The 16,559-nt window shown below is 38.8% G+C and overlaps 1 protein-coding gene across 13 annotated transcripts in view; it reads right to left on the reverse strand.

Moving 5' to 3' along the window:
- Window positions 1-16,559, reverse strand: part of WDFY3 (WD repeat and FYVE domain containing 3) — a 188,546-nt gene that overhangs the window by 80,687 nt on the left and 91,300 nt on the right. For 10 of the 13 annotated variants that reach the window (XM_040555097.1, XM_040555092.1, XM_040555093.1 and 7 more), the window contains 6 exons: window positions 16,297-16,463; window positions 13,028-13,495; window positions 11,476-11,574; window positions 4,433-4,626; window positions 1,798-2,255; window positions 69-152 (listed from right to left, as the gene is read on the reverse strand). In XM_040555097.1, the coding sequence (XP_040411031.1) occupies window positions 69-152; window positions 1,798-2,255; window positions 4,433-4,626; window positions 11,476-11,574; window positions 13,028-13,495; window positions 16,297-16,463 (1,470 nt within the window). The remainder of the gene's footprint in view (window positions 1-68; window positions 153-1,797; window positions 2,256-4,432; window positions 4,627-11,475; window positions 11,575-13,027; window positions 13,496-16,296; window positions 16,464-16,559) is intronic. The other 3 variants (XM_040555104.1, XM_040555103.1, XM_040555100.1) reach the window with 1 other exon arrangement.

A 16,559-nucleotide genomic window follows, 5' to 3' on the forward strand; every position in this document is an offset into this window, starting at 1 on the left:
AAACGAAAATGAAGAAACAACAGTGAGAAACCAGAACTAAGATCAACTGATCTTAAAAGGTTCGGTACCTTTTCCTGGTCAAAGCTGGTGTACCCCAGGGAGAGGGGAGAGAAGTCTCATTTGTCAGGCAAGGAGGGATCTGTTCTGCACGACTACAGACAAAATGGACAGGGGTAGGACAGAGAGGTTAGAGAAGAAACCAGAGGCCAAAAGCTTGTTAGTTTTCCACAACCATCACCAATGAAGCCTTTTCTAGGATCTGTTCTTCAGAAACAACACGGATGACAGAGGACGCTACTGAGCGACATGCACCAGGTGAACACGCGGACATGCAAAGCATATCCTTGCTGCGTGGCATGACCCTGCAGCACTTGGTCAGTATTCGCAGAGTTTATCAACACAATCACGCTAGCAGAACAGAACATTTTTACATCAGATAGCAGAAATGAAGGAAAAGTAAAGCCTGAGCAAGTACGATCAATGTGGTTAAGAGATAAAATCAACATGAACTTCACAAGAACTGAGCATCAGAAAATTGAAGAAGGGAAAAAGCAGTCACTGAAGATGACAGCAAAAGTAAAAAAGGAAATTAATGATGTAGCTTATGCCCAAGCACTATGGGATTTACTTACCCCATTGAATCCTCATACTCTACTGTTAGCCAGTATTACAATTTACTAAAGCATGTGCAACACATTCTTAATACACATTTTCCTCCCTCAAACTGAATGTTTTAATAATCTTTCAAAATGAGGATAAGAAATTCATTTATTTATTTGGTTGGTGGTTTCTTTGTTTTGTTTTTGTCACTGTTGTTTTGTCTTTTTTTAAACTACAAAAGATGATTTGATACTTTGGAAGCAAATTTTTCATAAACAAAACCATGATTTTGGTATGTTACTAGTCACCTACTTGAAGAAAGCCTGACCAACCTGCAGATCTACTAGAATTTCACCATACACATTCACACCTGCCATGCTTGGAAAATCAGATCCTTGGTTTGATTCTAAATGCAATGGCACATCTTTGAGAAAATAGAGTTATGTTCATTAATTAGCTGGGGTGCAGAACCTACAAGGCCCCACATATAAAGCCTATGTCTGTATTCTACTTCTTAGTACCTTGTATCTTAAGTGAGAATTACCTTCAGACAAGCAAATCTTAAACACATGCTTCAATACACTTTGTTGTCATTTTTGAATCAACCTAAAAGACATGCATTACTTTTCATTCCTTATGTCAGGTGTCACTAAATTCTACCTGCTTAACTCTAGGACTGTCTCCCATTACATTTTTAAAACAATTTCAGGCTAGGTAGAGCTTTGTAGAACATGCCTATCCATCTAAAACAAAGTAAATTCATCATATTATCCAGTGACTTATTTTCCAGTCCCATATATCAAAGCAAACAATAAGTTAAGGTGTCATGTTCAACAACCTATTTTTCATTTGACTTAATAAATGCATAAAGTTCCAGTCGTTCTATATGACAAAGCAACCAAGTAGTCTGCCTGTCAACCAACGGGCTGCTTAAACTCAGCAAATATAATCACAAACTGACATCTATATTTTAATTGCTATCATAACAAAAACATTCAACATCAGAGGGAATATTGCATACCCTTGAGAACACCAGCAAGCTAAGTCAATATTTGGTCAGATGCAGACACCTTATTCCTCTCACTGGAGTAAAGGAACAAAGAAATAGATTAAGATGGGTATATAAAAGCTTGCAACGAAGACATTTGAAGGAAACTATTTAGGGGAATACCAGGGAAAAAACAGCAAAGGTCATACCTGTCAAAAGAATCTGTTGCTACCTTGTAGAGGTAAATAAAAAGTTTGCTGCAGTGTCTTAACATAGGTGAGACAGAATCCAGGGATATTAGGTCATCCTCCAATAGTCTTTGAAATAGTTGTGTATTTGAAGGAAAGACATTCAATGGACTTATTTTTCTTGAGTCTGAGAAGCAGCCAAGCAAGCGAACAGCATCTGCCAGTTTTTCATACTGGATCTCTGTTTTGAAGAAATGAGAGTTGGCTGGCTCGTAGCGCATTGCTGCAGTCAATGTGCAGAACACAGTGTGGAGCAGTTCAAACACTTGATTCTGGTTTACTTTCTCCCAGCCATTCTTCGGCGGTGAGCACAAAGATTTTTCCATAGCAACAAGCAGAGACGTGACATACACAAATCCACCAACTTTTCTAAAAACAGTTCTTGTGCGGTGGCTCTCTCTTAGCACGGAGAGTAGGGCCTACGGACAAAACAAACCATCAAAACAAAGAAGAAAAAAAAACCTGCAGCATTACTAATAGCTTGAAAAAAAGACAGGAACGTTTTATTTTGAGATACAAGCAAAATTGTTAGTATTTGTCAGAATTCGGTAATGCATCAAGTCTCCAGAGATCTTTGTAAGAGTCCATGTCATCAAGAAGTTACAAAACAGAAAGACAGAGATTGGAGGAAGAAGCAAAGCATTAGCCCTAATTTAGAAATTAGATACTAAGGATGTAAATGATCCGGCCAACAAAAAAGGCTTGACTACATCTATAATGGACCCAAAATCGCCAAGTAATTCTCTGCCTTACCACTAAGAGAATACAGCTGTTAGAGAGGCATCTGCTCCGCCATCATACTTCACAAACAATTTGAAACAAGAGCGGGAAAACTACTGCCTGTAGCTACAAGAAATCAAACCACTTAAAACCTTGGAGAACACTAACATAGGTTGTAAAAATATATAAAGTATAAGCACCTGGACTAGGTACTACAGGCAGTCAAACATAACACAACAGCAAAGATTTAGCAAAAAAAAAAAGCACAAAAATTCTTAGTTTTAGCCTTTCTCTACAATGAAACCCATAAATCTTTGGGCTGAATGAAACATAGCTTTAAAAGAGCAGTCAATCAAAAATAACCTGAGAGGGAAACAAATATGTAGAAAATGTTACTGGCTGAATGAACACAAGGCCACAGTATGCGTGAATGTAGAATAATAATAATAAAAAAAGTATCACAGAATAATATAAATATCTCTGTGAAACCAGGCTGAATGGAGGCAGGTGCAAATCCCACCCAACCAAAACAAGCCAGTTGTCACGGGAAGTTCGACCCACATGTGAATAATGAATACCAAAAAAAATCCTTTCCATAAAGGATCACAGACAGTAGAAAACCATCACTGGTACAAGAAACTAGGCTAGAAAAATAAGTCTTCCACGACCCAGTGTGTTATTTCTTCAGAATCATGCTGTTTTGAGGAGTAGTGAAACAGACTGTTTTTCACTCCTTTGAGGGCATTATCTCATTTTCCCTGCCAAACCTGGATAATAGTTAGGGTCATATCACTGCACCCTTCTGGGCTGTCAGTTCCATCACCAAAGCTTCTGAACACAGGACAGACAGCAGGCAAAAACAACAGGTCAGACAAAGAGTCAGGAACCTTGACATACTACCTTAAATCCACTGGGAACTACAGTAATTTTTCTCTGCCCTTAAGTATAATGAATGAGACACACTTAAAAATTAGTGAAGACACTGATATACAAAACATGTAAAATGACTCATTTTATTACCTTTCCTTTTTCTCTTTTAGAATAGTATTAGGCTGCTCATCAGCTAGAGAAATATTGCAGCTCCTTATAACAGAGATGAACCTAAATGTGTGAGTTTTCTCCAGTAAAACTCATTTACTTATTACTACTTGCCATAGTTTTTCTACCCTCATACCATAATATCATGTTAATTTTAAAAATAGCATTAGCTATTTTGAGAAGAAATTGTGGGTCTACATTAGCAACCAAAAAAATAAAGTGTAAGAAAGAACAGCCTTCCCTTCCTCCACTCCCAGTCTTCCTTTCCAATGTTTCCACTGTTTTGCTTAAAAGCAAGTGTTTTGCTAGTTTTGTTTTTGTCCCCCGTCCCCCCATATACAATTATCTTCTGCTGCAGTTACTATGATTAACATTTATATTGACTCATTAAACATTTAGAACTAATGCACTGTGGTATAAAAAAGCAGGTCTGCCTCAAGAAAACACAAGCTAGTGCTGAAAAAACACCTGTGTATTACATGCTTGCTTTTTTCCCCATGTATTCTCAATGTATTTAACTGAACAATACCCTGCCAGGGAAGATCATCATAACCGGAGAACCCCATTTCCTAAGGCTGATTACAAGTGATTAGTACTAAAATCACAAATTCATTCACTAGCTTTAATCTCTGTGATTCTGAAAACTGCAATGGATGGATGGAAACCAAAAAAAATGCATCAAATGTACTAATTTCAACTCCATAACTTCAGTAGCTCAATACCATCCATCCAACCATCCATCCATCCATCCAATTAAATCCCCTTCTCAGTGTATTCTTTTTAAAAAGAAGTGAATTAGTGGCTTAGGAGTAAAAGTCCTACGCAATACTTCATTTACCCTTAAGATGTCTGTTTTCAGCTGCAGTTCCGTAGGTGGAGCAGAGTGCATCAGTCCCAACAAAGTGCCCATATCATCTTCTCCACTAGGCGATAACACCAACTGCTGAATGATCATCAGTGCGTGCTGTCGACATTGGGGATACTTCACAATGTTGTGCACACATCTCGCACCACCAAACTCCCTGAAAATACCTATGCAGATTGGGGGTAAGGATGGGAGTGGCATAAGGATAGGAGCACAAGTAACAACAACAAAAAATACGGTCAGTAACAAATAACAACAAAGAAAACATGAAAGGCATTTAGTTTTACTTCTTAGATTGATTGACAGGGTTTTAGTCATACAGATGTTTAACAACTTTTACTGCTGTTTGCCTCTCAGGCTAAACAAAACAGAACTGCAATGATACTCTTCTTGCAGTATTTTTCACTAAAGGTGCTGAAAACAAGGGTACAGTTACAGAATCACAGAATTATCTATGTTGGAAGAGACCTCCAAGACCACCGAGTCCAACCTATGACCTAACACTAACAAGTCCTCCACTAAACTCTAAATCTAAATGTCTCTTAAAGACCTCCAGGGATGGTGACTCAACCACTTCCCTGGGCAGCCCATTCCAATGCCTAACAACCCTTTCAGTAAAGAAGTTCTTCCTAATACCCAACCTAAACCTCCCCTGCCGCAACTTTAGCCCATTCCCCCTTGTCCTGTCACCAGGCACGTGGGAGAATAGACCAATCCCCACCTTGCTACAGCCTCCTTTAAGGTACCTATAGAGAGCGATAAGGTTGCCCCAGAGCATCCTCTTCTCCAGGCTGAACAATCCCAGCTCCCTCAGCCGCTCCTCATAAGACTTGTTCGCCAGACCCCTCACCAGCTTCATTGCCCTTCTCTGGACTCGCTCGAGCACCTCCATGTCCTTCTTGTAGTGAGGGGCCCAAAACTGAACACAGTACTTGAGGTGTGGCCTCACCAGAGCCGAGTACAGGGGGACAATCACTTCCCCAGCCCTGCTGGCCACACTGCTTCTTATGCAAGTGTCCTGGTTTCAGTTAGGACAGAGTTAATTTTCCTCCTAGTAGCTGGCAGGGTGCTACGTTTTGGATTAGAATGAGAAGAGCGCTGATAACATGCTGATGTTTTAATTGTTGTAGAGCAGTGCTTACACCAAGCCAAGGACTTTTCAGCCTCTCTCTGTCCTGCTAGCGAGCAGGCTAGGGATGCAGCAGGAGCTGGGAGGGGACAGACCCAGGACAGCTGACCCAAACTGGCCAAAGGGGTATTCCATACCATCTGACGTCATGCTGAACAATATATAGGGGTGGCTAGCCGGGGTGGAGGGGGGGGCCGGCTGCTCGGGGATAGGCGGGGCATCGGTCAACGGGTGGTGAGCAATTGCATTGTGCATCACTTATTTCGTACACATTATTACTATTAATACTATTATTATTATTATTGTTGTTATTCTTTTCCCTGTCTTAATAAACTGTCTTTATCTCAACTCACAGACTTCACTTTCCCGTTTCTCTCCCCCATCCTGGAGAGGGAGGGGGGAGGGTGAGTGAACGGCTGTGTGGTGTTTGACTGCCAGCCGGGCTAAACCACAACAGCAAGCCAGGATGCTGTTGGCCTTCTTGGCCACCTGAGCACACTGCTGGCTCATATTCAGCTGACTATCTACCAATACTCCCAGGTCCTTCTCTGCCAGGCAGCTTTCTAACCACTCATCTCCCAGCCTGTAGCTCTGCTTGGGGTTGTTGTGCCCCAAGTGCAGGACCCGGCACTTGGCCTTGTTGAACTTCATACAGTTGGCCTCAGCCCAAAACATGGAGCAGGTGAATAGCGGGTTCAGCACCCAACCAAATCCCAAGCCCACCGTGGTCCCCACTCGTCCCCGTTCTAACAACCTCCTCACTGATCCTATTACTCCAACAAACGTTATTCTTTTTGTGCTAGAGTTCGAAGACTCCCGGACAGAAAGAACATAAAAATGCAACAAAATCTGTATCTTTAAGGAAGACTATTGGTTATTTTGCTTAAGGATCGTGTTTGTATTACATTTGGTTCATTGCCAAAGTGTAACGGCTTCTGGAAAAGAGCAGCCAAGCTACGACCACTGACTGAGCACCGATTCACTCTATCTACAGGGATTGAAGGACAGTACAGAAGTTTTCTTCTGCCATGATCCATCTCAGGAGCGATAGAGCTTAAACAAATCATTATTCTCAAGTTTACTGGATATGCAGAAGAACACGTGCAATATTAATTGAAAATTCATTCTGAAAACATAATAAACAAGAAATGGAAATGTTTACAGAACATATAGCATGTATTTAGCACAGCATCAACAGCAAGAGTAGTGGCCTGTGTAATTACATAAGGTAAGAACAGAGTAAGCAAATGGATCGGTGCTACATTATGGCATCAAAATAGCTCATTTTCTTTGTGACTGTAAATTACGAGGGCAGTTTAAATGACAAGAACTATTAACAAGCTAGTCAAGACTTTCACTCTAATGTATATACACCAATTTCCACAATCCATTTCCAAGTTTCTGCCTCCTGCTTTCTCTTACGTTCTTTGGATGAGATACCGACTTGGACATGGCAGAAGTAGAGACCTCAAACCCTGAGGTAGTGAAGTTGGTGGCACCCCTCCACGGGGCAACTGCAGCATCTCCTGTGGTCTCTTCAGAAGATAACTCCAGCAGGAGTTGGACTTGACGACCCCTAGAGGTCCCTTCCAACCAAGGACTATTTATGATTCACAAATAGCGAGGTAACATTTCGTAATTCCCCCACTCTCAGTCTGGATTTCTGACCACCCTGTTAATCTGTCTGGGTCTGGGGACACCTAAATTCCTCATATGAATTTCTCTCATTAGTTATTGAATATTCAAGAAACCTTAAGAGACAAACTGAGTTTAAAGCCAGAAACTAAGCTTTGAGGCTTTGAGTATGGGATGAAACAGCACAAGGCTCAGTAAAGCCTGTTTGTGTGACCATGCGTGCTGACCTAAAACCTCTGCCGACCTCTGGATACATTACCACTGTGCTCATGTTCCCATCATACTACACTAACAACAAACACAACTTTTCTGAGAAATGGTTTTTTACCTGTTTCTCCTGTACAGCTCTATCATACTCCTGAACTTGGAGCTACTGATTGAAATGTGGCTTTTGAACTCTGTGGTCCTTAGAAACAACATTTGTGGTGCCATACCACACCTCTGACCTGTTTCATGCACTTTCTTTCACTTCTCTAGTGGATACTTGGAGTTGAACTCAATACCGAGAAGTAGCAAAGAGGAACTGATGTTTGCTTTCAACTTCCCAGGTGAGGTCAGCACGGCTGCTTAACAGGAAAGAGAGACCTGCCACTTATGAATTACAAGGCAGTTCCAGTCCTTCAAAGATGTTATCACATATTTACACCACCTCCTCTCGTTCACCTTTACAAATTAAACAATCCTGTTTTTTTTGTTTTGTTTTAAACTTTCCTTATGTGGAAGCTCCCATACATAACCTTCCCTTCGCACCACTCCTTTCTGATTGTTTTCTAATTCTGCCTTTTCTGTCATGGGAAATCCAAAGCTGAGCAATAAATGCCAAAGTGTATAATGGATTCACATGATTCACCTGTCATCTATACTAATTTCTCTCTGGAACCTTCTTATTTCAGCCTAATTAGCCTGTTTCTTCAATCACCATTGAAAAGTTATAAACTAAATCAACAGTATTGTTTTTTTTCCTTCCCCTTGACAGGATAACTAGCTCAGTGGATAAAAGGGAAGCAGCCTATGCAATGTATCTCAGCTTCAGGAATGCTTCTGGTAGTGTTATCCACAGCATTCTTACAAACAACCCAACAAAATAGCCTAAATGCAACCATGACAGACTAAACGTATAACTAATTGAAACATCAGCTCAGAGTTATGTCTGCTTCTCCGCTATGCCTTTCTGATTTGACAAAGGACAAGCCACTGGGGGTTATCTTGAGTGTTGCGAAAAATGCCTTTGCTGACGGATTAAAGAGCATACTTATCAAGTGTGTGGACAAAGCCAAGCTTGCAGACGTAAATGCTCAGTGGACGGAATGCCAAAGCCATCTCTAAAAGTGATCTCAAACCACAAGCTCGGCAGAACTTGAAAACAAGTGCAGCGGTGAAATGGCTTAGACTACACTGGAGGTTTCAGAGGATTACAAACATATGACAAGACAATTAAGTCTAAATATTGCACAGGAAGAAAAATGCAAATTAATACCACAGGATATTAAGAAGGATGCATATTGCACCTGAGACATAGCAAGAGAATGTAAGTCATCCAACCTACACATGACCATTTTAAATATATTAGTGATCTGCTGCTGCCCTCCAAGAGCATCAACAATAGGATAGATGACAGATTTCAGCTTAACTTACAACAGAGAATGCATTGTCTGTGAGGAAGAACATCGACAAGTGATAAATCACTAGGACCATTGAGGTAGGAACACTGTATAAAAACCTTCTGGGTAGGTTTTTCAATAGCTACTCCAAAGATCTGCTCAGAATGACCTACATGCAGATGGTCAGCCTCTGCACTGAGCTAGACTATATGACTTCAAGCCCTTCCAAAAGCAATATTGCTAATTTTGTTAAACTTGGATAACTCATTCAAAATATACCCAGACAGGATTTTCACTCCTCCAGAGTATACTAACATGCAGTTACTGGTCTACTCTGAATCTCAACCACTAACCATATCAGACATGTTGGCACTCAGTTCCTGGACTGCAGCAGACAGAGGAAATGTTTTTCACTTGCTTGCACTGATTACAGTCACTCTTGTCCTGCCCTAGTAAGATTTCAACTCCTCTGAAGGATTTGAATAATGACACAGAATTAAGGTATGCAAGCATTTTTACCCATAAAACAACAAAAAAAAAACATTATCTGCTGGAATTGCATTAGTCAAAAGCTAGAAGAAGGAGCTTTTCAATGCACATGTACTCTCCCACAAAACAGGAAAATTATAAATAAAGATGGGAAGAGAAAAACTGTGAAAACCTTTTTTTCCTGTAGGTCACAAATAACAGCTGCTATATTCTGATACAAGCTCTAGATTAGCTAGCAAGTGATATAAACAAATCATGGATAGTTTCCTCAGTAAAGTCATTGTATGTCTTAGCATGCTATTTTGTACAGGAGCACATTTTTACTCTTAACCTGCTTTCTTGTTTCATTGCTGGAAAAAGACCATAGGCTTCAGATTAACACAAGTACCTTTCCACACTTCCCTAAAAAAGGAGAGGAAGAGACGAAGCCAATTCTCCCTTGCTTTTTCTTAAAACACAAGACTTTTCCCCAGCACCTCCTTCTTAATCTGGAGCAAAGCCCTCAATGGTCTACTGTGGATTACAGGTACAGATCGATCCCTTCACATAAGCTCTGATGCACTTCAGAACATCTCCCTGCTCAAACACTCCCTTGAGTTAAGAAAGAGCAAGCCATCAACTCAATGGGATTTTTTTTTATTTTTTAGCAAGCCACTATGCTTTCAATGACCATCTTGTTGGATTTAAGAAACAAAGCATAGCAGACACAAAGCACATAACTTGCCAAAGGCAGGACAAAACTCCTTCAGAAGGCTCAGGGTAGCAGAGACAATCTCTTAAAATGTGAAAGACACCAACTAAGGCTTAAAGATGGACCAAATGGTTGGACCAACTCCCTGCTGATTCCCTATTACTTTTTCATTTGTATTCCATTTTAAAGCAATACCTTATTGTAAATATTACTTTACCTTGAGAAATATTCATTCACCCATCAGTTCTCTATTATGATCAACTGGACTGCTTTCACAGCTGTGGTTATTCAGAAAAATCACACACAAGTATAAATGAACTCATCTACATAAGGAAGAACATTGTGGGAGAAAAGTTTACAAATAAGAGCAAAACCTCATTTGTTACAGAAGTTTGTTCAGCAAAGTAGTCCTACTTGTCTAGCAGTGATTGAACACTGGGCCTGTATTTAAAGAAGATATTTTTCCCAAGCAAAAGCAGTAAGAAAAAAATTAAAAGCTTTCTGCCATTAGACCAGGAGCTATCATTAAACAGTTGTCAACTGAGCTGGACAGTTTTCACGATTTTGTTCTTGAACACTTGTCATGGATTCTCATCTCTCCTACTTGAATGAAAACAAACAAAACCAAGAGGTAGGAAACAAACAAAACCAAGAGGTAGGAAACAGCTGCCAGAACTGAGAAAAAGAAAAAATAAACTGATGAAAGAAGGATGTCTCATTGCCTCCAAGGCTAGAAACTGGTTCCTCAGGGTGGTGTCCCTTCCCTACCCCTTCTCCTTTTCTTCTTCCTCTAGTACAACAGAGTAAAATGTTTTAAGAACACCTATCACTTTCTTTCTTTATATATATATATATATATATATATATGTATACACATATATACATTTATAACTTTTTAAGATCTAAGAGACAGCTTGTACTAATATGAGATAGACACATTGTCTATGTCAATGTTACCATGTGTTGGATAATGAAATAAGGCACAAACTAATATAAATCTACCTCATTTAGAGAAGGACGCTTACAATTGAGCCCTATTTATATATACTGACTTTTAGAGCGAATATACCTCTAAAAAAGGAAAAAGCCATCTTCCATTAACAATGGCACACATTTTTAATCTGATTTCAGTCCACATAACATTGTCACATAACATAACTGTGTTACAAGCCCTACCACAAATTATTATAGTATTGTTTGGGGAGAAATGGTGGTGGTGGGGGGGGTGTTCAAGTAAAGAATTCCCAAGAACCTTAATTAAAAAAAAAAACCAAACAACCATCTGAAACTCCTTTATTTTATGCACTCCAGCTTATGCTACTGATTCTCTTACAGAAAGAACTTTGCAAGAGAAAAAGAATATTTCAGTGTGATTAACTGCCTGAAGATAGAAAATGAAGACTCTTTTGCCTGTACGCAAAGTTCTCAGTAACATTTTTATATATGATTTGCCAGTAGCATCTCCACTTACCTGCATTAGTGTTTGATCCTTGTAATAGTACCGTCAGGGTCTCCATAACCAACAAAGCCTGCTGCTTTTGGTCCTCAAATGAACAGTTTCTTGAATCCCCTAAAAATAATTTCATAAGCCAAAGACATAGTAAAAATCACTCTTTAAGATGTTGCTTCATTTTTTTCTACCAATGCTTTCATTTTCTTTGTTTCCCCAAAGAAAACACAGACTAACCAAATTTCAAAACAAGTTATATTTAGTCTACATGTGCATCCATGGGAAAGCTTAATTACAGACTGTTTGAAAATGCCCTTTATAAAAAGTATAATTTTAACAGAAGCTTTTGAGCAGTGTGAGCTGAGTGGCTGACACTGCAGCTATATGTGTAGTTTCATATCCCCAACTGTTGTCACTTCAAGCTACAATCATTGAAGACTAAAAGGATCTGTCTTGTTCTGTACTGAGTACCTGCAAAGAGAATTTCTACACACCAACACAGAACTACATCTACATAATTACTTCAAATGTGCTTACAATTTGACAGGTATAACAGATGAACCAAGTTGGCGCACAGTATTTTAAACACATTGTAACAGTCCAGAAAATAAAAAAAAAAATTAAATGACTAATAAGCAGCAAGCAACAACACAAAGGCAATGTCCACCCCAGGTAGCACCTTAACCAGATGACATCTTGATCCATTTATTGAGAAGCACTTGAGAAACTGTGTGTTTTCCAACATAGCTGCTGGCAGCACAGCTTTCTAGCTCTAATTAACACCTACAAATCATCAGCAAAGCTTCATACAATAAACCCAGGTGAAACAGCCAACAACTACAATTAAAAAAACGTCACTGATACATGTTAACTCTATTCCTGTTTGAGTAAAGAATATAAAAAAGCATACCTATGCACATATGGCTTGCACTTGGCAGTGCTTGCTTTGCAGACTAAACAACTACATGGCTTATCTCAGATGTCAAATTCTGGACATGAGAATGCCAGTTTTTTGTTGTTGGTGGCTGATTTTGGTGCCTTTTTTTTTTTTTGGTAACGCTCTTACAAAAATGTAGACACAAAGTATAAAAAGAAGTTTTAAATATTTATTTTTTTAAACTTGGAAACAAACTCCTAACAAGAGCACAGATACATGCTTGATAGCACTTTTAGGTGCACTTCTGAAATGTCGAAGTACATTTTTTTGAGAGGGACAACTTGGTGCACAGGAGCGAAGCAGGTAGTCTATGTATTGTTCCTTCATTTTTTCTTTTGATGTAAAATAACATAAATATTAGGAAAAAATACATTAAAAAATCATTTAAGAAGGAAATTATAAACTTCTAATGATTTTGCATTTGCACAGTATCTTTCATCAAAGATTGTGCCTCAAGCTTCTTGCAGGACATAAAGAAAGAGGGAATCCCAGTGTGTTTTCAAGATGGCACAGCAGTCCCCAGTAGAACTCTGCCCTTATGATATGTGTTCAAACTTTATTGCTTTTTTCTCTTAATCGCTAGCCTCCACCATCCCCAAGAGACATGCAGTAGTAAATTGGAAGCACACACTCTACCTTGATCATTCAGAGCCTGAGTGGGATCTTTCAGAAGGGCTGCATATTTATGAAGAAGATTTACCATCACCTCCAAAAGTCCCACCTCCCTGAAGACGTCTTTAAAGATGTAGTCGTGACGGGTGAATTTCAGGAGTGTCTTCATGGCTATGATGCTACAGTGATAAGAAGTGCTGGATTTTAAAAGGATGCTCACACTGATCAGTTCTTTACAGGGTATGTAGTTCAAGCTGAAGACAACAAACTCCAGCATCTCGAAGTATTTGGTCTGTACTTCTGGAAGCTTAGAAATTTTCTCTGCAAACTGAGACAATGTGTGCTGTGATTCCAAAATGAAGTAATTGGCATTGTCAGCCATATAAATATTTGTGATGGCATCGAGAATAATTTGTGCTAGATAGCTAGTTTTTGCTTTCAAAAACGCATTCTGAAGGACGGAAAACGCTTGGATATTCCTCACGCTGTGACCTGAATTAGGAAACAAATTGGGATGGGAGGAAAAAATGAAAATGAAAGTTCTGAATTGTCATAAACAATGAGCACAGTCACTAATAACGATCCATGCGCTCTAATAAGCGTGATTAAGAATATTACCTTTTTTAAGATTAAAATGGACTCTTTAAAAAAGCATTTGTTTAAGCAATTATATTGCAAATCCTATGATCTACTGTTCTTTCTTATATGACATCTTCATCTCTGAAACTGTTTACACATGCAGCTAAATGAACGATCAATTCTTTCAAATAGATGAGAAAGTTGACCTATTTTTAGTATGTGCAACAGGATCCAGTCATAGAGAAAAATTAATGCCTGCACATCATCTACATGGTCCGTAAGAAAACGCATTACAGCAATAGTCAAGCATTCTGTATTCCACAATATGGAAGGCCACTATGCCCTTTACAAGTATTAGGCAGGCTAAGTTTGGAAGAACATACATCTGATGACCTTCATTAAGCAGAGCAATAAGCAACAACACAGTCTTATCAGCTGGGTTCAAAGCTAAACAGCACGCACAGCCTCTGAGCAATCCTGTTCCTTCCGCTCATTGGACATCTTGTATGAGAAAAAGGAGGGGAGCTCCTCGCAGAGAAATTTTACAGGGCTTTGGAAGGCCAGCAGAGGCCTTCCTTCAAGAGAGAGCATGCTCTTGCTCAGTTCTGGATTAGAAATTTTTATGTGAATAATCATACTGGTATCAGGTGATGGTGTGAGGGTGGCCGTGGCAATCAGGCCTGGGATAAGAAAACTTTGGCAAAGTCAAGTACTGTTAATTCAGAAATTAAAACAAATGGAAGAAGTTGTGAAGCACAAAGCAGCCATATTATTAGAACAAAGACCTCACATCTTTAAAAGATGGATCAAACTTCTCCTAAGTACACTTAAGATCAATAAAATCTCATTCATGTAGCCCAAGAAGGCATCACTTACGAATGTTCCCTGGATTCCCTTATTTTTTCAGTAAGCAGAGCATATATTCTACTAGAAAGATGCTGCAAAGGTAACTTTTCCAACTTTTGCAAGAACAATACAACTCATAGTAAACCAATCCCATTATACAAGAAACACCTCATGACAAACACCCTTTAAAAAGTTATAAAAAAACTTCCAACAATTAAACCTCATTTTCAATCAAGCTAAAATCAAACAATTAGCATAAATCAAAAACCTTTTGCAAGAGAAGAATCCCAATTTGTTGCACATGTTCTGTGGAATACTACCTTATTTCTTTTTTGTAAACTAAGTTGTCCAATTTAAAAGAAAATTCAATTATGCCAGTGTCTAGCTTCACTGCTTTCCCTGCTGTATTCCTCCAGAAAGCAACAGGAAACTTCCTTGAAGAGCTACATGCAAAAATTTCACTTACTGGGAGAATACTAATGTTAAATTGCAGATCACATTCATTTGTTTCTAAAAGCAGGCTTTTTGCACGCTTTCTTAGAAATGAAAGATGTCGGAAAGTGGATATAGAGCTCAACAAATATGACAGGAACAGAGGCAGTGACCGATACAACTAGGTATGTTCTAATTAAGTATAAACAGTTCTTTCAGGCAATCAAGCAGGTTAATGCATTATCTTTGAATGTTACAAGGACCCCTGAAGAAACCAAATCTTCACCACCTCTACAGAGTTCAAAACCTAAAAAAATTTAAATAAAATCAATTAAGAAAACATGCTAATACATTCTCCATAGAAAAACAACTTGTCAACAGAATGAAAAAGCAAGTAAAAGGAACTACTAGATGTCAGGACAAATACCAGCAAATGAAATAAAAAGATTTTATTTTGAAAATGCAAGAGATGGTGGTTATCTCATGCTACTGTATCAGAAAGCTGATTAGCTTAGGCAAAAATCAGTAAGTTAGAACATGGACAAATTCAACTCTATAACTATTATCTTCTTCCTCTGTTTAGCACAAAGGGAAAACAGTTCCCATAAACAATGAACTTGCTCAATACCAGAGAAAGGAAGTGATTGTCCAAGTAACTGTGATATGAGAAGGAAACAGTGAAAGCAAATCCATTAGGATATAAATCTATAAAGCTAATTCTATCACAAGAACTTTACAAGTGCCTCCAGTGTTATTAAAACCCCAAAGAAGCCCAAGCAGCAAGCTCGCTCTACACAGTCACCTGCTTAATCCCAAAGTCCTTATTTACCTACAAAATCAAATGGAATTTTAAGTGTCTAGAATCCTAATTTGGTTTTTATAGAAACCTTTTCCTCTTCAGACTTAGTCAACCTTACCTCCTCATCAGAATTCACTGTGGCTGCAAGTAACACCACAGATTATACCACTGAATACTCACTGCTGCTCAAACAACATATTACAACTCATAAGATACACTTGCCCGAGCTGATAAGAGCTAACATAAGGCCCATCCGCGTGAAGGAAAACAAAAACGAAACAAAATGCACCACCAACGCAGTGCATCAGCCTTCCACATCTATTTTATAAGATCATCCTAAAACACCATAAATCAATTCACTGCATCTTTCCACACTGATATTCTTTTTTAAAATGTCCACATAAAAGCCATGAGCTTTGCAGTGAGAGATGTGTGACTTGCCCTACAGTCCTCAAAGTTAAAATTTGTTCGCATGCTTCTGTGAGTACCAACCCCAAAGAAGAAGGACATCTAGGACAAGCATATTTGATATGCAATCTTAGTAAAAGAACCTATACTCAATTACGAATGGTATTTGTGGTATACAGTTTCTCTTATATTTAAAAAAAATACATGGAGGGAGAGAATGAACACTCACCTTTGCCCGCAGGCTGTGGCACTGCAAATCCAGGTAGTAAGAAAGGTACTCCAGTGGTAACACCGGCTGGCTTCAATTCATTAACACCATATGTTGTTAAGGAAGTAATCAAATTAACTAAGTCCTTCAAAGCATCCTTAGATTCAGCCTCTTTTGCCTGTTCTAACCTAAAGAAAACAAATAGCTCACGTTAGCAAAAGTTTATTTCAACTTGAATGACTTTAATCAGAGATCTCTTCCATTTTTCTTTAACTTCAAGAACA

This window comes from Cygnus olor, chromosome 4 (assembly GCF_009769625.2).
Source record: "Cygnus olor isolate bCygOlo1 chromosome 4, bCygOlo1.pri.v2, whole genome shotgun sequence".
NCBI classification, from domain to species: domain Eukaryota; kingdom Metazoa; phylum Chordata; class Aves; order Anseriformes; family Anatidae; genus Cygnus; species Cygnus olor.